We start from the raw sequence: 23,193 nt of genomic DNA, 5'->3' as shown, positions 1-23,193 counted from the left end.
ATATGCAGTTCATCATCATCATTAGCTGGATTACTCTTAGACCTATAAACTTTCTTCTTCTTTTTCAGTACCTCTTCAAACTCTTCATCACAATCACTCAAATTCTGCATATACTCATCAATATCACTACCCTCACTGTCTTCTCCACTCTCACTACCCTCCTCACTCTCACTACCCTACCAACTATCACTATCCTCTCCACTCCCAACATTCTCTGCATTATATTCAGAGTTATCTTCACTAGACCCATCACATATTTCATCAATTTCACAAGAATGATCAACATACAAATCTATTCTACGAGTTTTCAAAGCATGATAACACATTAAATCTACGTTATCATCATTCCACAAAATCTTACAATTATAATCATCAAAAGGAGTACCAATTTTGTGCCAATAAATCTTAAACTCCTTATAATCAAGCTCAGTTCGAATGTAATTCTCAAATATTGGAAGAGACATAGTGCTTTGCTTATTAAGAATATTGACCTTACCTCCCTCATAACTTTTCCCACCATCATTACAAAGTGATGAATATACAAACTTCCCCCCGTGACGAATATACAAAGTGATTTCAGACTCCATCTGAAAAGTAGCACAAACCGTAATTAGTATCGATTTATTAGTAACGAAATTGAAAGAATTACAACCGTATTTACCTTAATCCCAGATATGAACCCTCAATTAAGAACCTAACCCTCAGTTATGAACCCTAAAACCCATTCATTTATCCCCTTATCTTTCTATACATATATGATATAATCAGTTTGTTTTAAAACATACTCACGTGAGAGACAAGTGTGTGTTTTACATTTTTCTTTTTTTTTGTTAAATTTTCTTTCCACATAGTAGTCCACATATTCAACCCGCATGCCACGTCAGCAAAAACCTAACGTCCGTTACTGGTTGACTGATGGAAGGACTGCAGTGAGAAAATTTTAAAAGTTTAGGGACGTTAATGTTGGAATCCAGGGATCTACTTTAGAAAACACCAATAGTTCAGGGACGTATGAATTTATTTTCCCTAAAATATATAAATAACATTGTTAGTCACGAATATGTAAATATTATGTGTTTAAAGTATTATTTAGATTAATAGTAAATGTAAATACATAAATATATAAAAAAATATATTAGAATAATCAAATTTTAATCGGATTTTTAATCGGGTCGAGCCGAGTATGTAAATATATATATAATTCTGAAATTATTATTTTATATATTAGTTGGACCCTTAATAATTTTCTAATTTTTTTATCTTACTTTTAACGATAGTCTTACTTTACGACCTTGCCCCAAGTTGAGACCAACGAAATTTATACTTAAGCGGGTTATTACTTACCGAATATTACTTAATCGAGATTTAACCGTCGATATAACATAAAGATTGCGGTTTACATGATCAGTGAAAGCTTTAAAATCAATTACGGAAATACCAATTCACATTTCAAAATCCACCAACTCAGCTCTCTCAGTGAAATGACAACATTTCTATCTTTTATGTTGTTTCAGCAAACACCAAATCAAATTTATTTTCTTCACCCGGATCTTTCTGAAATATTGCATGCAAATCCAAAAATGCAGTTGGTAATAATATCAATGACCATAGTAAATCCAATTCATTTACTAAAAGATATATGTTGGACAAAAGTTGTTTATGTTCAATATTGATGCCTAAAGTTTAAGTTGCACTCAGTGCCCCACTTCCCCGACCCAAGCCCCCTCATTTTCTATTTCAATATTTGTTCCATATGACTATTAGAGTATCTTCAACCCTCTGCACCGTTAGGCAAAAAATCTGCGTGTCAGTCTATTATACATAATATGTGAAAAATGGTACACTCCAACGAGAAGACTGTTAGCTTTAATTTTAGACAACGAAATAGACACACATTGTTGATTCTCTTGCATCATCTATAATACTCCATGTCACCTCCCGCCTAAAAATCTTCTAACTTTAACCCTAATTTAGGCCAAATCTTAATCAATTTTTTTTAATAACGTGGAACAAAATATCTGAAATCATTTTTTCAATATTTAATTTAAAATATTTAAGATATTTTTTAAATATATAATATTATAATATATAAATTATGTATATATCTTCATCATTAATATATATACATATAGATATATATATTTTTTACTTATATTTTAATTATAAAAAAATAATTTTGTGTAATATTAAGTGTAAAAAAATAATTTTCTTGTTAACTAAATTTTAAAAAATGTAATATAATAAGATATATTTTAGTCATATATTTGTATTTTATATGTAAGTAATGGTCATAATAATTATTCATTTTTATTTTATAATGTTTACTTAAAAATATTGACATAAATATAAAACTATTATAATTAAATATTTTTTATTGAATATCTTATTTTATTTTCAGTAATGTATAATAGAATAATTAAATTTATTTTAATTTTATATTTAAAATTAATAAAAATAATAATATTATAAATACAGCTAATGAGAATAGCAAATGTTACTGGATTAAAAGTGCTTACATTGTTTTTGACAAAAATGTTTACAGGATTTTAAATTTGAGTAACAGTTCATGATTTAATAGTTCTGAGATTTTTTAAGTAATTTATATAATTTTAATACAATGTTAATTTTGTGGAGTTTGAACTTCGGTGCCCGAAAATATGGGTTTATTTATAATAATCTTCTTAAATATCTAAATTAATTATATCAACTATAAAATATTACATACATGAGCACCCACCTATAATTTACATGTCATTTCTTATTATAATGGGAGTTAAATACTAACAGGACGGAACCAGAAATAAAATTTACGGGGGACCGACTAATATTTATAGGAACCAAACTATATTTTATATTATTTTTTCAAAATTTTACACTAAAAGTTCCGCCTAGGTCTATCGTCTTGTACTAACAAATAGTAGAAGATAAAGATAAGAATATAAACTAGGTCATGATCAATGCAATGAGTGATGACATAAGAATATTTACTTTTTATCGATGTTGCATGTTAGTATATAGAAAAAAATTTCTGGTTAGTGCGTATCTTCCGATCACACTTTAAAATTTTAGATAGACTCTTTCCATGGCAGCCCTCGAGCTTGTCCGAAACATGTTAAAAAATTATTTTAAGATAGAATAATTAAGCTAAAACAAATAAAACAAATAAACATTACTATGTGCCTGTTTGAGAAATCTTAAATAAGTAACTTATGAGTTAAAATAAATATGTGACTTATAAGTGATAAGTAAATAAATACTTATAAGTTATGTAAGTGTTTGAATAATTTTATTTATAAGTTAAATTATTTTTTTTACTTAAATGAACTAAAATAAATAATTTTTAAATATAATTATCTTAATTCTTGAATTTTATATTAGATTAATATTTACAAATATATTTTTTAAAACTAAAATTAATAAAAAAAATGAAAAAACATAATAAGCTGAGAAAAATTACCTCGTTACTAACATTCAACTTATCAGCTTTTAAGTTGTAAAGTCAACTTATAGGTTGCTTCAAGTCAACTTATAAGTTGTTACGACAAAAGTTGTCGATAAGCTGTTACGGGCTTATAAGTCAACTTCGTAGACAAACAGGTTTTATCTAAGTTCGAAAAAGAAAACATTACAATCTATAAAGTTAACTGGCGAAATAACCTTTAAATCAATCTCTAAGAATTCTAGCAGAATTATAATCTTATAATCTGATGACTGCTTATTCACGTTTCATCAATCTTCACGTCTTGAACTATATTTCCTTCCATTGCGACGTTGAAGCATTCCCCACAAAAAAAACGTGCATGTACTTGTACCACTCTGTAGTTAAAAAGAAAAAATCATTATAATCAAGCATATGCTATAATCAGGTGGTGTATACATGATCCAATACTTCATCAAATGAATTTTTACTTTATCTTCCCCTATGATGTTTGAAGCGGCCGGACAACTAACACCAATATGACGATACAAGTAATACTATACACATAGCGAAATGAAAGATGAAAGATGACCTTGCACCCTTTTATTACGTTCAATATACTTCTGTTCATTTCATATGCATACACATAGGCAATTTGGACAGCATATCTCATGGATAATCACTTTTTTCATCAAGCCTGACAACTGGACCCTTAAGTTTTTGGCTGAGCAGAAAGTGAGCAATTGGTTGCAGTGTAATTGGATAAGAAATTGATGACGAGGTACAATTATACTAATCTTTACAGAAAAGTTCAAGAATAAACTGTTGCTGATGCGCAACAGGGACATGATAGTTTTGAAGGAGGGGTTGACAGAAAATCTAGAGGAGAGGGACATGATATTTAATTCCAACACTGTCAATTACTTTATGAATTAAAAGGTGTTTATTCAAATACCAAGTATAACAAGATGGAAATTCCTGGGGATAGAGTAGCTTTTAGATCTGGTACAGGAAGTTAAGAAAAAGGTAGACAAACCAATCACAGAAGCACATTTATTTAGTGAACATTTTTAAAAAGGAGCCTGTACACATTTAATATTTCTTTGTTGTCTACAACAGAAGACTAGATGGTTAAAATTAAGACCCTAATTACAAGCATGCAAGGCATTATATCTGTGACCTCATTTATCCACTAAAGTTAATTCCTTTATCCACTAAAGTTAATTCCTTCAACAGTTGTGAAAACTGAAAAGGTAAGACTATATATATAAAGATCATATGCCAATTAGGAATTTGAACAACCGCCAAAGCGGTATTCAATTGGGAATATGAACGATTACTGCAGAGGAAAGGAAGGAATACCAAGTATTTATGTACTATATATGCAAAAAGATAATAAATAGGGTCTTTGAAAAAGATGAAGAGACTAAAGTAATTATCATCACCTTTTGCTTTCTGCACCCATGTACTATTCTAGGCATTACCGCATCTAGTAGGTTGCAGCTGCTCTAAATAATTGGATGGACATTAAAGAAGAATCCACAGTAATAATATTTTGAGGCTTCATCTGAGCCAATCACGGTCAGATGCTATGGATTTAGATGGCCTGCAACAGCTTCCTCAAGCAATTGCTGAAAACAGGGCACTTGTTAAGAAAATTATAAGAAAAAGTTTATAAGAAGATCAATAATATTAATCCAAAGGTACTTATTACTAGACATTCTCATGTTACAGTAATGCACACCACTTCCATGAATAAGTAAAATATCTATGATTTGATATTGCCGGTAAAATATATAGCAGACACTGACTATGTACACCATTCAGAATGAGCTGTGACCAATCTCCAGTGGAGTAATTTGGAATATGTAACCAAAAAAATTTGATAATATGTTATTCTGAGTCTTCATATGAGATTTATAACTCCAAATGTGAATACTTAAAAGTAAAAATTGACTACTTTTGCATTCACCAAATGACGTTTCATTGCGAAAATTCTATCGATTTTAGTAAAGCATGAATTTCTATAATAAATTTAAAATAATAGCAAAAAAATAACAACTGCAACAAATATTACAAATCTTGCATTAATTTGAAAAATGAAAAAATTACCTGGAAACTAGATGTCAACGACTCAACGGGGGAGGGGATTCACGGAGCATTTTCTTCATTGATTCTGCAAGTATTTCAGAAATTTATGAAGTAAAAGTAGAAGTATTAGTTCGATAATAAAACTAAAAAAAATCACAGATAAGGATAGTAAAATAATTTGGTCAAATTGTCTAACTGTGCCACAAGCCCACAATCATATGTATACACACACATGAATAATCAAGATTGTACAAGTGAATAGAGTCTGGAAATTGACACCTTCTAGATAACGAATTACAACTTCAAATCAAAATGAATTGTGGAAATCCTAGGCAATAGAGATACATTTATATTCAACTGTTGTAGGAAAGTCATGACTAATTAGGCTACTTATCTGACTAATCTTGTGCATCTGTTTTACGTTTAATATATATATATATATAACATGCATTCTACTTGTATTGATTTAATAATATAGTTTATTATTTTCATTCCAACAAAATACGGCAAAATCTTACCAGCATATGGTAACCCTTTTTTTATCTCAAACTTCTTTCCATGATCGAGGACTGCAATAAAATCTTCTGTAGAAAGATAAGCCCCCTTTTTTTATCTCAAACTTCTTTCCATGATCGAGGACTGCAATACAATCTTCTGTAGAAAGATAAGCCCGATCCACCTGAAAAACAGGTAAGATGTCAAATTCTGAGGCAGAGCCTTCATCTACAAGGCAGTAGATTCAAGTTCTTAAAAAATTGACATGATATCATTCCACTTGAAGCTGCTCCATAAGCAATCTATTTTCAGAATTGTCACACAACCAATAGAACTCAAAGTAAAAAAGAAATGATAGTTAATGTGATTTTACGTCAGCCAAAACAAGTTTTTGCATATTTGGCACTTAAAAAAAAGATGTTTAGTTCGGGTTAAGAGACACTTGCATATATGTTATCTACCTTAAAGGTTTCTATATATCTAAAATTGTTATACGTTTTATAAGGAGATTTACTGCACATATTTTCCTCCACTTATCTTAGTTCATAATTAAGTTTTTACATCCCTTATTTCGAAGAAGAGTGTCAACAAACAGGAGATGATGACAGCTATGCTCATTTATTGTGCACTATTGAAGTACAAAACTAAGGGAACCCACACATAAGACTGTATACCTCAGATTCAAAAGTAATTGCATCTCCTTGTTCAGTGAAGCATTTTCGATCAGACAGGTTGTCTAGATAATCCAATGTTTCCAAACCTTCTATCCTCACTTCACTGTAAACCATATGAATTTTGGTCAGTCCAGGTAGCAGAAACAAAAGAGGAAGAGCTAAATACTGTAAATTTCACTACGGAAAAGCTTTCATGGTATCAAGAAATCTAATTAACCAACAAGATCGCAAACTCTACATTCTTTCTCCTTTATAATTATGTGGCAAATGATCAAAATAACAGTGAAAAGGGGGAAGTGTCTAAATGGCACATCTGAAAAGGCTCCCAGCGTCACTTTCAACTATATAAAGCTATGTTAACAAATTCATATTATTATATGTGGATTGATAATAATCACTATCATTCATGTACCCAAGAAACTCTTAGCCTACAGTTTTTACTGTCCTGCCATTTCTCTACCTACAAATATGATCTTAGATGTGAAAACATATACACAGGTGAACTACAAAAAAAAGTAATACATCAACTTCACCAAGTACAAAATGTTTCTATAACTAAAGGTTTGTATCATCTCAAAGTTATCAAACATGTGGAAGCTTCCAGGGATCCAATCAGCATATAGCATATGGGAACTTGCAACATGATCACTATCTTCTGCGGTTATATAAAATTATTATTTTTTTTAAATACCGGTTAGGCCTAGTTTGTAAAGGAAAAAACAATATATCTGCATAGAAGTACTTTTAAAAAACCTGGCGTAACTAGAATATACTTGTCAGGTAAATTAGTAGGAAAATACATCAAAAGTCAACCTGTAGGGCCACTGCTTTAAATCTTCCTCTGAAGGACTGAGCAGCAAGTCAAATAAGTCTTTCCCGCTAAGCCTTCTGTTTTATGGGAGGAGGATCATTATCAATTCTCCATCCTTTGTTTCTTGCATGACCTTTTTCTTAAAATGAAGCGGAGGAGCGAAACTAGAGAATATTTTAAAACATGCATCAAGTTATCGGTACAATGATTTCAAATAACAAGACTGCAATGTGCATATAACGATAATTGGTATATACCTTGGGAAAACAAACAGAGATTCCTCCTCGCTTGCATTATAAGGCCTGGGAATCTACAGAAAACATTTAGGAATATATTTAAAATTACGCCCGGTATTGTATATTAAGCAGCATAACTTGATTACTCATCACTCGCTCAACAAATACATAACGCACATTTTAAACTTACAACTATTCTCCTCCCTTTTTTCTAGTTTCTAAAGTACAAATTTGGTCATTCTGTAATGCGCCACAACCCAGAATTTATTTTCTTAAGGAAATTCCATCATGGATCACTTACAGAGAGATAATTCAAACAACAAGTTGTCGCTAGAAGCACTTAAATAGCAAGCCAAAAGAACAACTTAAGATTACAACCTAAATAACAACATAGATTGCAATTACCAGCAAGAAAGCCTGCACATAATCATTATACACTTCAATGCCAGGGGGCACAAGAGGCAGTAGTAGTGCAAGAAAGTCTGCTCATTATACACTTTAATTGTAGTACCACACAACAGGGAAAAGTGGTGTTTTTTTAGAAACATTATTATGGAAAATTTCAATATAATTTGTCATCCAAAGTTAGATGGGTCAAATTAGTTTGCCTAAGCTCTTGAACGAAACATCGAATATTGGGTATTATTCTCTTAAAAGATTTTGTGTGTTCTGCGTTTTACCGAAAGGAAATGGTGATACATGTATTTGTGTAATGAGAAATATAAATCTTTTGCGATGTTGGTGTAGTGCGTCAGAAATCGGATTACAGCTTTTGAGTCGAATCCGAAACATCACAAAAAGTGGAGCTCTGAGGTTGGTAAGAATAAGATACTAAGATTCATAGACGGAGAAGAAATAAAGGAGCCTGTACACATCTAACTATCCTTTGTTGTCTACAACAGAAGACTAGAAGGTTAAATGAAGACCCTGATTAAAAGTTAGCAAGAAATTATATTTGAGACCTCATACATCCGCTAAGGTAAATTTCATCAACAGTCGTTGACAAATAACTAAATAAGACTATATATCTACAAATCATATGGGCCAATTAGGAATCTGAACAATTACTAAAGCGGAAAGTATTCAATTGGGAATATGAACAATTGTCGAAAAGGAAAGAAAGGTATACTTAGTTCTCTAATATATTCGCGAAAAGGTAATAAATAGGGGCTTTAGACAGAAATTAAAGGGACTAGGGTAATAATCTTTATCTTTTGCTTTCTACAACCATGTATTATTCTGGGAATTACCAGATCCAGTAGGTGCAGCTGCTCTATAATATTTGGACTCGGGTACACAGAGTCATACATATCCAAGTATCCATCATCTACCCACATCTGCAAACATATACAAAGTCACCTTCAAAGCACCGGTAGATCTGCGATTATTACCGGAGGGATGATTTTTACGGCAAACTTTGAATATTTTTTGGTGAGGTACAATTATTTTCCAGTAATGACAAAGAAAGAAGGATTCGGTTTCAAGACCATGAATCTGGCACGGATTCCGCGCCGACACAGGTACCGCCTATTGAATAGCCGAGTCGGAGCAACACAGCCAGCAATGGGTATGAACCCTTATCAAAGGATTAGAAGAGGCTCAATCTATCATTAATCCTCATCCCAAATAATGGAGTACAAACACTATACTCGCTCTCAACAAAATGTTTTGATTTTACAGGTGATTAGATTTAGGTTTCCATTTTAGGGCTTTCATTTTAGGACTTTCAGTTAGGTATACATCACTAACTGATCTAACTGATTACGGCTTCAATTTAACTTTCTTCCATTTAGTCATAGGTTTTGCATTAAAGGCCGAGTGTATCCTGTGATTCTACCTGTTGAAGATAAAAAAGTTACCGGAAAGGTTTGTTTAATAATCCATCTTGACTTTCAGCCTGAATAGCATTAATGATATATAGCCCGCTATAGTATTAATAATTTCCATTCTTTATCTAGTCATGAACTTTTAGATATAATCTTCAAATTACTTACTTCCATGTGATGATTCTCTTACTATTATCATCATAGAACTTTTGAGCAATTTGCATGTGTGCTTTGTGACATCGGGTAACATAGGTTTCTATAGCTTATCCAATGTAAAAAATCACATACCCGTTGTTTTAATAACTGAATCATCAAAAGCAATAATGCTTTTCATATGCATAGCATCACTATATACTAATCTGTAAGTTGTAATTATATTTAGGAATTTCAAGTTGCCTCACTTTCTGATGCGGATTAAAAGAAAAGAAAATGAAAGAAATCATTTATGAACTTGATTCGTGAAAATTCCATTATCTGCAAATTTACAGTGAATGTGTGCATTGCAATTTGTTATATGAAGTGATTAGTACATGGTCAACATGTCTGCTTCTTTATTCTCTTTGTTGCTTCTAGTTAATGTATGCACTAGCCAAAAAGAAGTAACTAATAATAAACATGCAGATTCATTTTAAACAAACAAAGTTGTAGCCAATGTCCTACTTACCAAAGCATGTTGCAGACGGGCATTCTCTTCTTGCAACACGTGCAGTTCCGCTTCCAGATCACGACTATAAGCCTAGCCAATCAGAATACATAAAAACAAACTTTAGAAACAGACTTGGTGCGGCCCTCTCAAAGACCACGGTTTTAATCCAACATATTTACATAGTCATACTTATTTTTTGTGATTATTTCTTCGTAAATAGAAATTATTAACAAAATTATTTTTCTGCAACCACTTAACAAAGCACTAGGTATCACTTTGCACCTATCATATTAATCCTTCACTATATAATCATTTCACTGTAAATATACCGTAAATGCCTCATTGCCCTCCGATAAAGTTAAGTACATATTAACATTAATTTTTCAAATTATACGGGTTTACGCCTGGAAATTTCGACATTTCAACGTGATCCGTTTAAATAGAAAGAACAACCAAAAATGAATGTGGCCGGATCCATTCTAGATTTCTTCTTCATACACTTTACACACACACACAATTACACAAAACTAGATCAACTTGTTGTATGTAACAAAAATAAATACTATTATATATCTCGCATTAATTTCGAAAAATACGAAGAATTACCTGGAAACTACACGTGAACAGGAGCGGAATTCGTGGAGCACTTTCTTCATTGTTTCTGCAAGTAATTCAGAAATTCAAACAAGAATGAAGAATTAAATAATAATAATAAAAAATTATCCTCATAAAAGATTGTATAAGTGAATAGAGTCTCGAAATTGACACCTTATAAATAATAAAAAGGGGCGATTGAGAGATTGAATATGTTGAGACAGCTTCGTGTACAAAGAGAGATCGATCGGATGCAACTCGATTTCACCTCTAAAACCATGCTTCTATGAAATTGCTTGTATATGTAAAAGATATAATCCCTAAGCCGTATTATATAGGCCATGCCGGGGACGAGCCCAAGTCCACTGCCCATTTCCTTATTTTTGAAGCCTGTTAAGCAAAATATGGGCTTAGTAAATTAAGTGGCCCAACTAGCCCAAGTCCAACTTTAGTATGTCCTACTTAATTATTATTTAATCAGTTTTATGTAATTTTTAATTTGTAATATAATTAAGATATATATATATATATTAATAATGAAATGATTAAAAAAAGATTTCAAAAGAAATGAAAATATTAAAAAAATGAAAAAAAAATGAAAATTTTAAAATTTAAATAATAATAGGATTGAAAATAAAAATTGAATACACTCGGATTTTGAAAAACTTTTTCTAATCTCTATTAAATACCATCAGATTTTAAAATATTTTTTTAAATTCAAATTCAATGCCTCTTTATTTCAATTATCTAAAAAAATCCTTTAAAATCTTGATCGAATACATTCCCGGATTCGGTGCCCCACTCCCCCGGCCCCAGCCCACTCATTGTCTACTTCAATATTTCTTGCATATGGCTATATCACAGACTTTTTTCAAGTATGTTTTGACATTTAAAGTCATATTCTTTAACAAAAATATTTAAAGAATTTTAAATCTGAGTGACAGTTCATGATTTAATAGTTCTGAAATTTTTCTAAAGTAATTTACATAGTTTTAATACAACGTTGATTTTATGGAGTTCGAATTTCGGTGACCGAAAATATGGGTTAATTTGTAATAATCTACTTAAATATCTAAAATAATTATATCAACTATTAAATATTACATACATGATTGCATGTCATTTCTTATTATAATAGGAGTTAAAAACCTAACAAGACGGAACCAGAAATAAAATTTATGGGGACCGACTAATATTTGGAGAAACCAAACTAAATTATTTTATATTTTTTTCAACATTTTACACTAAATTTTTTGTGAACTTAGACAGTCGGCGGATATCAAGACTTTCTCCCGGTGCCCTCTAATTCCGCCTCCTAAGGTCAGATAACAGATAAGAATATCTACTTTTTATCGATGTTCCATGTTAGTTATATATAAAAAATCTGGTTAGTGCGAATCTTCCAATCACACTTTAAAATTTTAGATTGATCCGTTACTCGTTATTATGGCAGCATTTTCTGACATAATTGGTGGGGGAGGGGGTTTTGAGCTTGTCCGAAACACATGTTAAAAAATTATTTTAAGATAGAATAATTAAGCCGAAACAAATAAACATTACTATCTAAGTTTAAATAAAAAACTTTACAATCTATAATGTTAACGGACGATATAACTTTTAGGTCAATCTCTAAGAATTCTAGCAGAATTAGAATCTGATGACTGCTTCGGAATAACGCATCAACCATATTCACGTCATCATCAATATTTACATCTTCAACTATATGTCCTTCCATTGCACTTCTAAGCTTTTCATGACGACGTTGAAGCATTCCCCACGAAAATTGGTGCTTGTACCACTCTGTAGTTAAAAGGAAAAAATCATTATAATCAAAGCACATGCTATAATCAGGTGTGTATACATGATCCAATACTTCATCAAATGAATTTTTACTTTATCTTCCCGGATGATGTTTGAAGCGGCCGTACAACTACAACTAATTTTGACGATACAAGTAATACTATACACATAGCGAAAGAAAAGATGAAAAATGACCTTGCACCCTTTTATTACGTTCAATATACTTCTGTTCATTTCATATGCATATACATAGGCAACTTCAGCAACATATCTCATGGATAATCACTTTTTTCATTAAGACAGACCATGGGGCCCTTAAGTTTTTGGCCGAGCAGAAAGTGAGTAATTGGTTGCAGCATAAATGGATAACAAATTGATGAAGTACCATTATACTAATCTTTACAGAAAAGTTCTGTTGCGCAACATAAGGCCTTGGATTCCTGTTTTAAAGAAGATCCCAAGGGCATGATAGTTTTGAAGGAGGGGCTAAGGACAAAAAAGCTAAAGTATAGCAAGGGTGTTGTAATCTTTTACTTGAAGTAGAGGTTTAGTATAAACAGACCATCAATATTTTAATTACGTTCATGTTTGAACTATTATTCAGAAAATAGAAGTTATTATTCCACCAACGTCTCTCTCTATAACTGAATCCTATCTGATTCTCTTGCATTTCTAGCCTAAACTTTCTATTCCTTAACTTGTATACTATTCCAAGAAATCAAACACAAACAAAAACATCAGAAAAACAGAAAACTACATGTCAAGGCATGTCACTGAATTTAATAGTGTTGTCATTGATTTAGTATTTTTATAGCAGAAAATATTTAGCCAGAGCAATATTTGGTTGGCATATAATAGAATTACTTCATCCAAGGTGAAACTCGATAAGTTGTAGTGGGAAAAGTTTCCTCAACTGTATGCACATCAATATCAGCATACAAATTCTTCAGTTTAGTAAGCTTAAGACCTCCAAATTACAATTGTAGGCTGAAATTAATATAAGCACATTATGGACTCAAATCATCATTTTAACAAATCATACCTTGGCAAACTTTTGTCTGTTGTAAATTAAAATGTTTTACATCTACATTTTACAAATTCAAATTCCAACATTGTCAATTACTCTATGAATTGAAAGGTGTTTATTCAAATACCAAGTATAACAAGAAGATGGAAATTTCTATTTAATTTATTGCATTGTTAGTTTAATTTTACATTAAACAAATACTCTAAGTCCATATTCGACATGAAAGTTTATTCTAAAAATATTGTACGGCCATCATCAGGGGATAGAGTAGCATCTAGATCTGGTACAGGAAGTTAAGAAAACGGTAGAGAAACCAATCAGAGAAGCACATTTATTTAGTGAACATTGTTCAAAAGGAGCCTGTACACATTTAATATTTCTTTGTTGTCTACAACAGAAGACTAGATGGTTAAAATTAAGACCCTGATTACAAGCTAGCAAGGCATTATATTTGAGACCTCATTTATCCACTAAAGTAAATTCCTTCAAAAGTTGTGAAAAGGTTAGACTATATATCTACAGATCATATGCCAATTAGGAATCTGAACAATCGCAAGCGGTATTCAATTAGGAATATGAACAATTACCGCAGAGGAAAGGAAGGAATATCAAGTATTTATATACTATATATGCAAAAAGATAATAAATAGGGTCTTTGAAAAAGATTAAGAGACACCTTTTGCTGTCTGCACCCATGCATGTACTATTCCGGGCATTACCGCATCTAGTAGGTTGCAGCAGCTCTAAATAATTGGATGGACATTAAAGAAGAATCCACAGTAATAATATTTTGAGGCTTTATCTGAGCCAATCATGGTCAGATGCTATGGATTTAGATGGCCTGCAACAGCTTCCTCAAGCAATTGCTGAAAACCAGGGCACTTGTTAAGAAAATTATAAGAAAAAGTTTATAACATGATCAATAATATTATTCTAAAGGAACTTATTATTAGACCTTCCCGTGTTACAGTAAAGCACACCACTTCCATGAATAAGTAAAATATCTATGATTTGATATTGCCGGTAAAAGATATAGCAGACACTAACTATGTACACCATTCAGAATATGCTGTGACCAGTCTCCAGTGGAGTAATCTGGAATATGTAACAAAAAAAATTGATACCTCAGAGAAGCAAATGACTAAATATGGTATTCTGAGTCTCCATATGAGATTTATGAATCCAAATGTGAATATTTAAAAGGTAAAAATTGACTACTTTTGCATCCACCAAATGACGTTTCTTAACCTCCCAATATGGTTGCACCGATGACATCAGTAATATGTTGGGTAGTATTTCAATTCTAGTGGATTTTTTTTTGTGAAAATTCTATTGATTTTAGTAGAGCATGAATTTCTATAACAAATTTAAAATAATAGCAAAAAAATAAAATCTAAAAAATAACAACGGCAACAAATATTACAAATCTTGCATTAATTAAAAAAATGAAAAAATTACCTGGAAACGAGATGTCAATGACTCAACAGGGGAGGGATTCATGGAGCATTTTCTTCATTGATTCCGCAAGTATTTCAGAAATTTATGAAGTAGAAGTTGAAGTTCAATAATAAAACTAAAAAAAATCACAGATAAAGATAGTAAAATAATTCAGTCAAATTGTCTAACTATGCCACAATATAATCAAGATTGTATAAGTGAATAGAGTCTGGAAATTGACACCTTCTAGTTCTAGATAACAAATTACAACTTCAAATCAAAATGAATTGTGGAAATCCTAGGCAATAGAGATACATTTATATTCAACTGTTGTAGGAAAGTCATGACTAATTAGGCTACTTATATGACTAATCTTGTGCATCTGTTTTACGTTTAACATATATATAACATGCATTCTACTTGTATTGATTTGAAAATATAGTTTATTATTTTCATTCCAACAAAATACAGCCAAAATCTTACCAGCATCTTGTAACCCTTTTATTGATCTCAAATTTCTTTCCGTGATCGATGACTGCAATACAATCTTCTGTAGAAAGATAAGCCCGATCCACCTTAAAAATAGATAAGATGTCAACTTCTAAGTCTAAGTCAGAGCCTTCATCTACAAGGCAGTAGATTCAAGTTTTTAAAAAATTGACATGATATCATTCCACTTGAAGCTGCTCCATAAGCAATCTATCTTCAGAATTGTCACACAACATATAGAACTCAAAGTAAAAAAGAAATGATAGTTAATGCGACTTTACATCAGTCAAAACAAGTTTTTGCATATTTGGCACTTAAAAAAAAAGATGTTTAGTTTGGGCTAAGAGACACTTGCATATATATTATCTACCTTAAAGGTTTCTATATATCTGAAATTGTTATATGTTTTATGAGGAGATTTACTGCACATATTTTCCTCCACTTATCTTAGTTCATAATTAAGTTTTTACATCCCTTATTTCGAAGAAGAGTGTCAATAAACGGCAGATGATGACAGCTATGCTCATTTATTGTGCACTATTGTAGTACAAAACTCAGGGAACCCACCCATAAGACTGTATAACTCAGATTCAAAAGTAATTGCATCTCCTTGTTCACTGAAGCATTTTCGATCAGACAAGTTGTCTAGATAATCCAATGTTTCCAAATCTTCTATCCTCACTTCACTGTAAACCACATGAATTTTGGTCAGTCCAGGTAGCAGAAACAAAAGAGGAGGAGCTAAATACTGTAAATTTCACTACGGAAAAGCTTTCATAGTATCAAGAAATCTAATTAACTAACAAGATCGCAAAGTATACATTCTTTCTCTTTTATTATTATGTGGCAAATGATCAAAATAACAGTGAAAAGGGGGAAGTGTCTAAATGGCACATCTGAAAAGGCTCCAAGTTTTTGGACGGTATATCTCATGGATAATCGCTTTTTTCATTAAGACGGACCACTGGGCCTTTAAGTTTTTGGCTGAGCAGAAAGTGAGTAATTGGTTGCAGCATAAATGGATAAAAATTGATGAAGTACAATTATACTAATCTTTACAGAAAAGTTCAAGAATATATTGTTGCTGATGCGCAACACAAGGCCTTGGATTCCTGTTTTAAAGAAGATCCCAAGGACATGATGGTTTTGAAGGAGGGGTTAAGGACAGAAAAGCTATAGTAGCAGGGGTGCCAACCCAGTTTGTTACATTGTTTGATGCTGTTACTGTGCCCTGGTGCAGCTTCCTTGTCAAGTATAATATCAAATTTGATGATATTCCATAGTAGCCCATCCTTTCAAATATCTCATACACTGTTACATTAATATTTTCATTGTCAATTAGTATTAATATGCTTCTCTGCATAACTGGCTATATTTACTACTATATAATATTTTTTTATTTAAATACAAAAGGGCACAAATTAGTTGGTGCATGATATTGTAGTTGCTACAACATGAAGATAAATGAGGGTAAAAACTCTATACGAACTATATTTTTATATTACACAAAAATTCTTTTACTGTAAGTAGAGGTTTAGTATAAATAGACCATCAAAGCCTTTTGCACAAAAATTCTTTTACTGTAAGTAGAGGTTTACTCTCTCTCTCTCTATCTCTCTCTCTATATATATGTATAGTTATCTATGTATATTATAATTCCTACTGCCTGTTTTGAATAGTATCTTCACCCCCTTCCTAGCCTTTTACCCTGAAAGTTGCAAAGAATTACATCTCTTGCCATCATGCTTTCCTGTGCTGCAGCTAAATGTACTTCTTTGAACTCTCACATGTAAACAAGCTTCCGCCGGAAGCTTTAACTTTAAAATTCAAATTTCAAATTTGCGTACACACTTCCCTAGAATTCAAATCCAACCTTTATAATAGCTTATCATTTTTTCAATATTCTAATTTTAGTATTGGATCTTCTTTTCTTTACGAACAGTCTTTGTTTATGTTCATAACACTGCTTTTACATTTGTTACATATATACTACATACACTACTTATGTATTTGTATTTGTTGCAGGTTATCTATTGCTGAGAAAGTTTTCGATGATATGCCTGAAAGAAAAAGTTATTAAGTTTCCACTTTGTAGTTATATTTTTGATTTAGTTATTATTATTGGTTTGTTTTTGAGATATATATGTAGAAGTTTCTTTCCGTATTAATCATTTGCATTTTGCAACTAACCATATATGATGCATTATATTTGTTGCTGTATATATTTTGTTGAGATTGTTTGACGAATTGATTAAAAGAAAGGTCGGAAAATGCTACAAATGCAGACTGAGTTAGCTCATGATCAGGGAGAACCATATTCAAAACTCAATATTTTTGAGAAGCATCTACAAGAGAGGCGGTGTTACCTATACCAATTTACAGCAACCTGAGCAGCATGTCTTAAGGGATGAAAAGAGTTCACAGCATTCACGTGATGGAGAGCGCCTTAAACAGGAGGCAGAACTCGAACAATTAGAGAGTGATACCGACAGGTTGAGGACTGAAATTATGAATATCCAAAAGGAACAGGAGAATGCAGATAATTATCTGTTATCTGTTAAAGAGAGGCTGAGAAGGACTGAACAGAAGCAACAACAGATGTTCATTAGCATGGCCAAAGCATTTCAGAACCCCTTATTTAGCGAGATTCTTATGCAGCAGCTCAGGCCGAAATTCCTGGAACTTCAAAGAAACAAAAGCTGATTGCTCCACAGTGCAACAAAGGTCCAGCGGAGGCATCCTATTATCCTATATATGCAAAAAGATATAAATAGGGTCTTTGAAAAAGATGAAGAGACTAAAGTAATTATCTGCACCTTTTGCTTTCTGCACCCATGTACTATTCTGGGCATTACCGCATCTAGTAGGTTGCAGGTGCAGCTGCTCTAAATAATTGGATGGACATTAAAGAAGAATCCACAGTAATAATATTTTGAGGCTTCATCTGAGCAAATCACGGTCAGATGCTATGGATTTAGATGGCCTGCAACAGCTTCCTCAAACAATTGCTGAAAACCAGGGCACTTGTTAAGAAAATTATAAGAATAAGTTTATAACAAGATCAATAATATTAATCTAAAGGAACTTATTACTAGACCTTCTCATGTAAAAGTAATGCACATGAATGATTACTGAACATGAAAATATGCAAGATATAAAATGATGGTCAACATGTCTGCTGCTTAATCCTCTTTGTTGCTTCTAGTTTATGTTTGCACTAGCCAAAAAGATAACTAATAATAAACATGCAGATTTGTTTTAAAGAAACAAAGTCGTAGCCAGTGTCTTACTTACCGAAGCATGTTGCAGACGTGCATTCTCTTCTTTTATCACGTGCAGTTCCGCTTCCAGATCACGAGTATAAGGCTAGCCAATTAGAATACATGAAAACAAACTTTAGAAACAGACTTGGTGAGGCCCTCTCAAAGACCACGGTTTTAATCTACCGTATTTACATAGTCATGCCTATTTTTTGTGAATATTTCTTCATAAATAGAAATTAAAACAAATTTATTTATTCTGCAACCACTTAACAATGCATCTTCCATATTAATCCTTTACGATATAATCATTTCACTGTAAATAAACCGTAAATGTTGCCCTAGGATAAAGTTAAGTATTAACAATAAATTTTCAAATTATATGGGTTTGAGGCTGGAAATTTCGATAGTTTTAACGGATCGGGATCCATTTAAATAGAAAAAACAACCAAAAATGAACGTGAACGTATCCATTCTAGATTTCTTCTTCATACACTTTACACACACACAATTACACAAAGCTAGATCAACTTGTTGTATTTAACAAAAATAAATACTATTATAAATCTCGAATTAATTTCGAAAAATACGAAGAATTACCTGGAAACTACACGTGAACAGGAACGAAAATCATGGAGCACTTTCTTCATTGTTTCTGCAAGTAATTCAGAAATTCAAATAAAAATGAAGAATTAAATATAAAAAAAAAATTATACTCATAAAAGATTGTACAAGAAGAGGACCTTAAGAATCTCTGCACTCCATGAAATGGTGAGCAGTGAGCCCAACAATTGCTTGCAGGAAACATAAAAACATTTTCAAACTTGAGTTGAAACTGTACGGGGACGGGGACGAGATTCGTGGAGCACTTTCTTCATTGTTTCTACAAGTAATTCAGAAATTCGAATAAAAATGAAGAATTAAACTAAAAAAAAACATAAATTATACTCATAAAAGATTGTACAAGTGAATTGAGTCTTGAAATTGACACCTTATAATTAATAAAAAGGGGCGATTGAGAGATTGAATATGATGAGGCTGCTTCGTGCATCGTGTATTGAGAGATTGAAAGATTGTATAAGTGCATCATGCTTCGATTAAATTGGGTATGTTACAGATATAAACAACTCGATTTGGGTATGTAAATTGGGCCGGACTTTGGCCCGCAGGGTTTGATTTTGTACGGATCAAATTGGGGTGGGTTTTTCGAGAAATGTCGGTCTCCCTCTATATTCTTGGGGTGGTATTATTGGGCTTTTTTTTACCGATTCAGATTGGATCGGATTTTTACTAATTTGAATTGGATCGAGTTTTATTAGAAATTCTAAAAACTACATAGGTTAACAACTAAATTATTGCATAAATGTATTATTTTGTATAAAGTATTTTATAAAAAAACAACTTTATTGAAAACATTTAAGTTGGGGCAAAAATGAACATGTTTATAAATTAATACGTTTTATAAATGTTATTCAAATATATATAGTGTACTTATTATATCTTCTTTCATGAATCTTATAATAAAGTATAAAAATAATATTATTATTCACGAATATATAAATATATTTGTGTCTTTAACTCCAAAACCATGATTACAACTCGATTTCACCTCCAAAACCATGATTACATGAAATTGATTACAATAAACGGGTGCTAATCCCTAACCCTAAGCCGTATTATATAGGCCGAACAAGTGCCATTTCCTTATTTTTGAAGCAAAACATGGGCTTGGTTTATATTATATAGGCCGAACATGTATATATAATATATACACACACATATATATATATGTATATGTATGTGTGAATTTATGTAAAAAAAACCTTTAACTTATGGTCTTCATAATTCATAAAATATATGATAATGTTGGTTTATATTGGTATTTTACTCCGTCATTATGGCATGAACGGATAATATTAACTAAAATAAATAATCTTGGTAAAGTTTACATATTAAAATACAACCCGAAAGCGCCTAGTATGCCGTGAGATGTGGATTTATTAATATTTTTTGAGAGAGGGGAAAGAGTTACTGAGGTCGGAAATTAAAATTGAAGAATACTAAAATTCAAATAACAATTATAAAATAAAATCTTATGTAAACAAACAACTATATTATGTAAAATTACTAAAATTTCTAAAAAATTTCCATGGATCGTCCTTAACAGTAAAAAACAAGAAATGTCACTACAAGTCTCTACGTTAATTGTAGATAAACACTATTACACCAATGTCATCAAAATAAAAATCTACTCATATACAAAAATAAATCCATCATCATTAGGAGGGGGGACAACATGAAATATTATCAACAAGGAAAACTAAAATAATATCGATTCGCCCAATATAGAGCATGTCCGTGCATTGCACGGGCTACAGAGCTAGTTAATCATTATTATGGAACATTGTGATATGCTCAACCAGATCGAATTGTAGTTGACGATGTTTCTGCCTGTTACAAAGTTGGATAGTCCTTCCGATATACATTTCATTAGAGGCTAAAGATTCTTCGCCTAAGTTTGGAGGCGGTAAGCCATATGTTGCATCATCGTAAGATGGTAAAGCGCCAAAGGGAGTGACGTATGTGTCTCTCTCATCCTCAACGATCATATTATGTAGTATAATACACGCTCTCATTATTTTAGCGAGATCTTCTTTATCCCAAAATTGTGTTGGATCATGTACAATTGCAAATTGAGATTGCAACACGCCAAATGTCATTTCTACGTTTTTTCGATGACCTTCTTGATATTTGGAGAACAATTTTCTCTTTTCACCTTGTGGGCGTGGAATTGTTTCACGAACGTAGCCCATTCAGGATAGATTCCATCTGTTAGATAGTACCCCATGTTATAGTTGTTACCATTAATATTGTAATTTACCTCAGGAGCACGACCTTCTTGTACATCATCAAATATCGGTTATCGGTCTAACACATTCATGTCGTTATTAGAACCAGCAACTCCAAAAAATGCATGTCATATCCATAGGTCCGATGAGGCAACAACATTAAGCAATATTGTTGGAACTCCTTTATGACCCCTCATGAACATCCCTTTCCATGCTTTAGGGCAATTTTTCCACTGCAAATGCATGTAGTCAATACTCCCCATCATTCCGGGAAAACCGCGAGCCTTTCCCATTTTTATGAGACGTTGTACATCATTTGAGTTTGGCTTTCGCAAATATTCACTCTCAAAAATTAAAATAATATTGGTAACAAATTTTTTCAAGCATTCAATTGCAGTGGACGTACCAATGCACACATAATCATCAACTGCATCCGTTCCAATTCCATATGCCAACATACGTATGGCCGCCGTGAATTTTGTAAAGGTGATAGGCCCTTTCTTTCCAATGCATCAACCTTCTGCTGAAAATATGGATCAAAATTTGAAAGAGCATCCACAATTCGAAGGAACACGTGTCTTCCCATTCGAAACCGTCGTCGGAATGTATCTAGAGGGTATACTGGATTTTGAGCAAAATAATCTCTCTCCAATCGTTCATGACCCGCTTCGCGGTCTTTGCATATCACTCGTTTAGTCGTGGTTGACGAGCCTTCTTCAATAAATTCTTTAGACATATCAGAGTTCTCATCCGTAGTATATATTTTGATTGCACTGTGAATGAAAAAAATGAGTTGCAGACTATCACAAAGAACAGACATGTTTTATAGGAGATAAAAATAATAAAAGAAAACGGCTAGTTCGAACTAAAAATAAACAAGAACTAAATTACAACGACTAGTTCCAAATAGAAACAAACAAAAACTAGCTTCCAAGAACTTATTCCAAACAGAATCAAACGAACAACTAGTTTCCAACAACTAATTCCAAATAAAAATAAACAAGCAACTAGATTCCAATGGCTAGTTCCACCTGCGTTTTGATTTGACATCCTCAATAATTTTGGCATAAATCTCTCGTTGAGCCTCTTTCATTATACTAGTATCAAGCGTAAGAAGTTGCATATCTGATTCATTCTCTATCCTAGCCTCCTCTTTTTCTTAAGTTCATTGAACTCTGCCATTAGATCTAATCTCCTGCATAAACTAGCTTTTATTTCTTCATAATCTTTTTTTTAAGATCATTAAACTCTGCCTTTTTTTCCCGTCCCTCTTAGCTGCTTTTGTACCTTTAGGACGAACCGGTGATTCAACAACATTCTCATCTGTTGGTGTTTCATTCATCAATGATGAGTAGTTCCCAAAATCACTAAATTTAGTTCTCTTTGCACTTCCATTATTTGTCTCTTTAGGCTGTCTCCATTTAGGATATCTCTTTAGATCATTCCAATGCTTGTCAAAATTAAACTTCTTATTGTATTTAGTTTTATGGAAACCATGAGCTGCCGCAATTATGTTGTCCAAATTTGTACCACTCCCCAT

The 23,193-nt window shown here is 32.1% G+C and overlaps 2 protein-coding genes and 2 long non-coding RNA genes across 4 annotated transcripts; all 4 read right to left on the bottom strand.

Annotated features, from left to right (window-relative positions):
• Window positions 1-3,452: 3,452 nt before the first annotated feature.
• LOC141701767 (uncharacterized) lies at window positions 3,453-11,108 on the bottom strand. The gene is made up of 10 exons (XR_012566893.1): window positions 10,966-11,108; window positions 10,804-10,858; window positions 10,216-10,287; window positions 7,747-7,799; window positions 7,492-7,653; window positions 6,679-6,781; window positions 6,028-6,188; window positions 5,531-5,594; window positions 4,864-5,049; window positions 3,453-3,816 (listed from the first exon to the last, which is right to left on the bottom strand). It is a non-coding gene; the product is annotated as an uncharacterized LOC141701767 (long non-coding RNA).
• A 1,227-nt stretch (window positions 11,109-12,335) lies between these two features.
• LOC141701766 (uncharacterized) lies at window positions 12,336-19,946 on the bottom strand. Its single transcript, XR_012566892.1, has 12 exons — window positions 19,796-19,946; window positions 19,548-19,687; window positions 19,405-19,459; window positions 18,839-18,910; window positions 18,361-18,552; window positions 17,911-18,292; window positions 16,112-16,230; window positions 15,539-15,630; window positions 15,077-15,191; window positions 14,574-14,713; window positions 14,295-14,484; window positions 12,336-12,591 (listed from the first exon to the last, which is right to left on the bottom strand). It is a non-coding gene; the product is annotated as an uncharacterized LOC141701766 (long non-coding RNA).
• Window positions 19,947-21,188: 1,242 nt separating this feature from the next.
• Window positions 21,189-21,617, bottom strand: LOC141701774 (uncharacterized). Its single transcript, XM_074505415.1, has one exon. The coding sequence runs from the start codon at window positions 21,615-21,617 to the stop codon at window positions 21,189-21,191; it is 429 nt and encodes a 142-aa protein (XP_074361516.1).
• A 164-nt stretch (window positions 21,618-21,781) lies between these two features.
• Window positions 21,782-23,193, bottom strand: LOC141701773 (uncharacterized). Its single transcript, XM_074505414.1, has 3 exons — window positions 22,907-23,193; window positions 22,114-22,426; window positions 21,782-21,979 (listed from the first exon to the last, which is right to left on the bottom strand). Exons 1-3 carry the CDS (start codon window positions 23,191-23,193, stop codon window positions 21,782-21,784), a joined length of 798 nt encoding a protein of 265 aa, XP_074361515.1.

Source organism: Apium graveolens, unplaced genomic scaffold (assembly GCF_009905375.1).
Source record: "Apium graveolens cultivar Ventura unplaced genomic scaffold, ASM990537v1 ctg4370, whole genome shotgun sequence".
Classification (NCBI taxonomy): domain Eukaryota; kingdom Viridiplantae; phylum Streptophyta; class Magnoliopsida; order Apiales; family Apiaceae; genus Apium; species Apium graveolens.
Note: the sequence above shows the minus strand (reverse complement) of the source record. Positions and strands in the feature narration are given on the sequence as shown.

Bases quoted from the DNA above. Each gene is read 5' to 3' on its own strand.
- LOC141701774 (XM_074505415.1), bottom strand. From the start codon at position 21,617: ATGGGCTACGTTCGTGAAACAATTCCACGCCCACAAGGTGAAAAGAGA.
- LOC141701773 (XM_074505414.1), bottom strand. From the start codon at position 23,193: ATGGGGAGTGGTACAAATTTGGACAACATAATTGCGGCAGCTCATGGT. The intron at 22,427-22,906 runs GCAGAGTTTAAT...TTTCATTCACAG, and splicing joins AAGAGGGACGGGAAAAAAAG to TGCAATCAAAATATATACTA. The intron at 21,980-22,113 runs GTATGTTGGCAT...TATTTGCGAAAG, and splicing joins AAAATTCACGGCGGCCATAC to CCAAACTCAAATGATGTACA.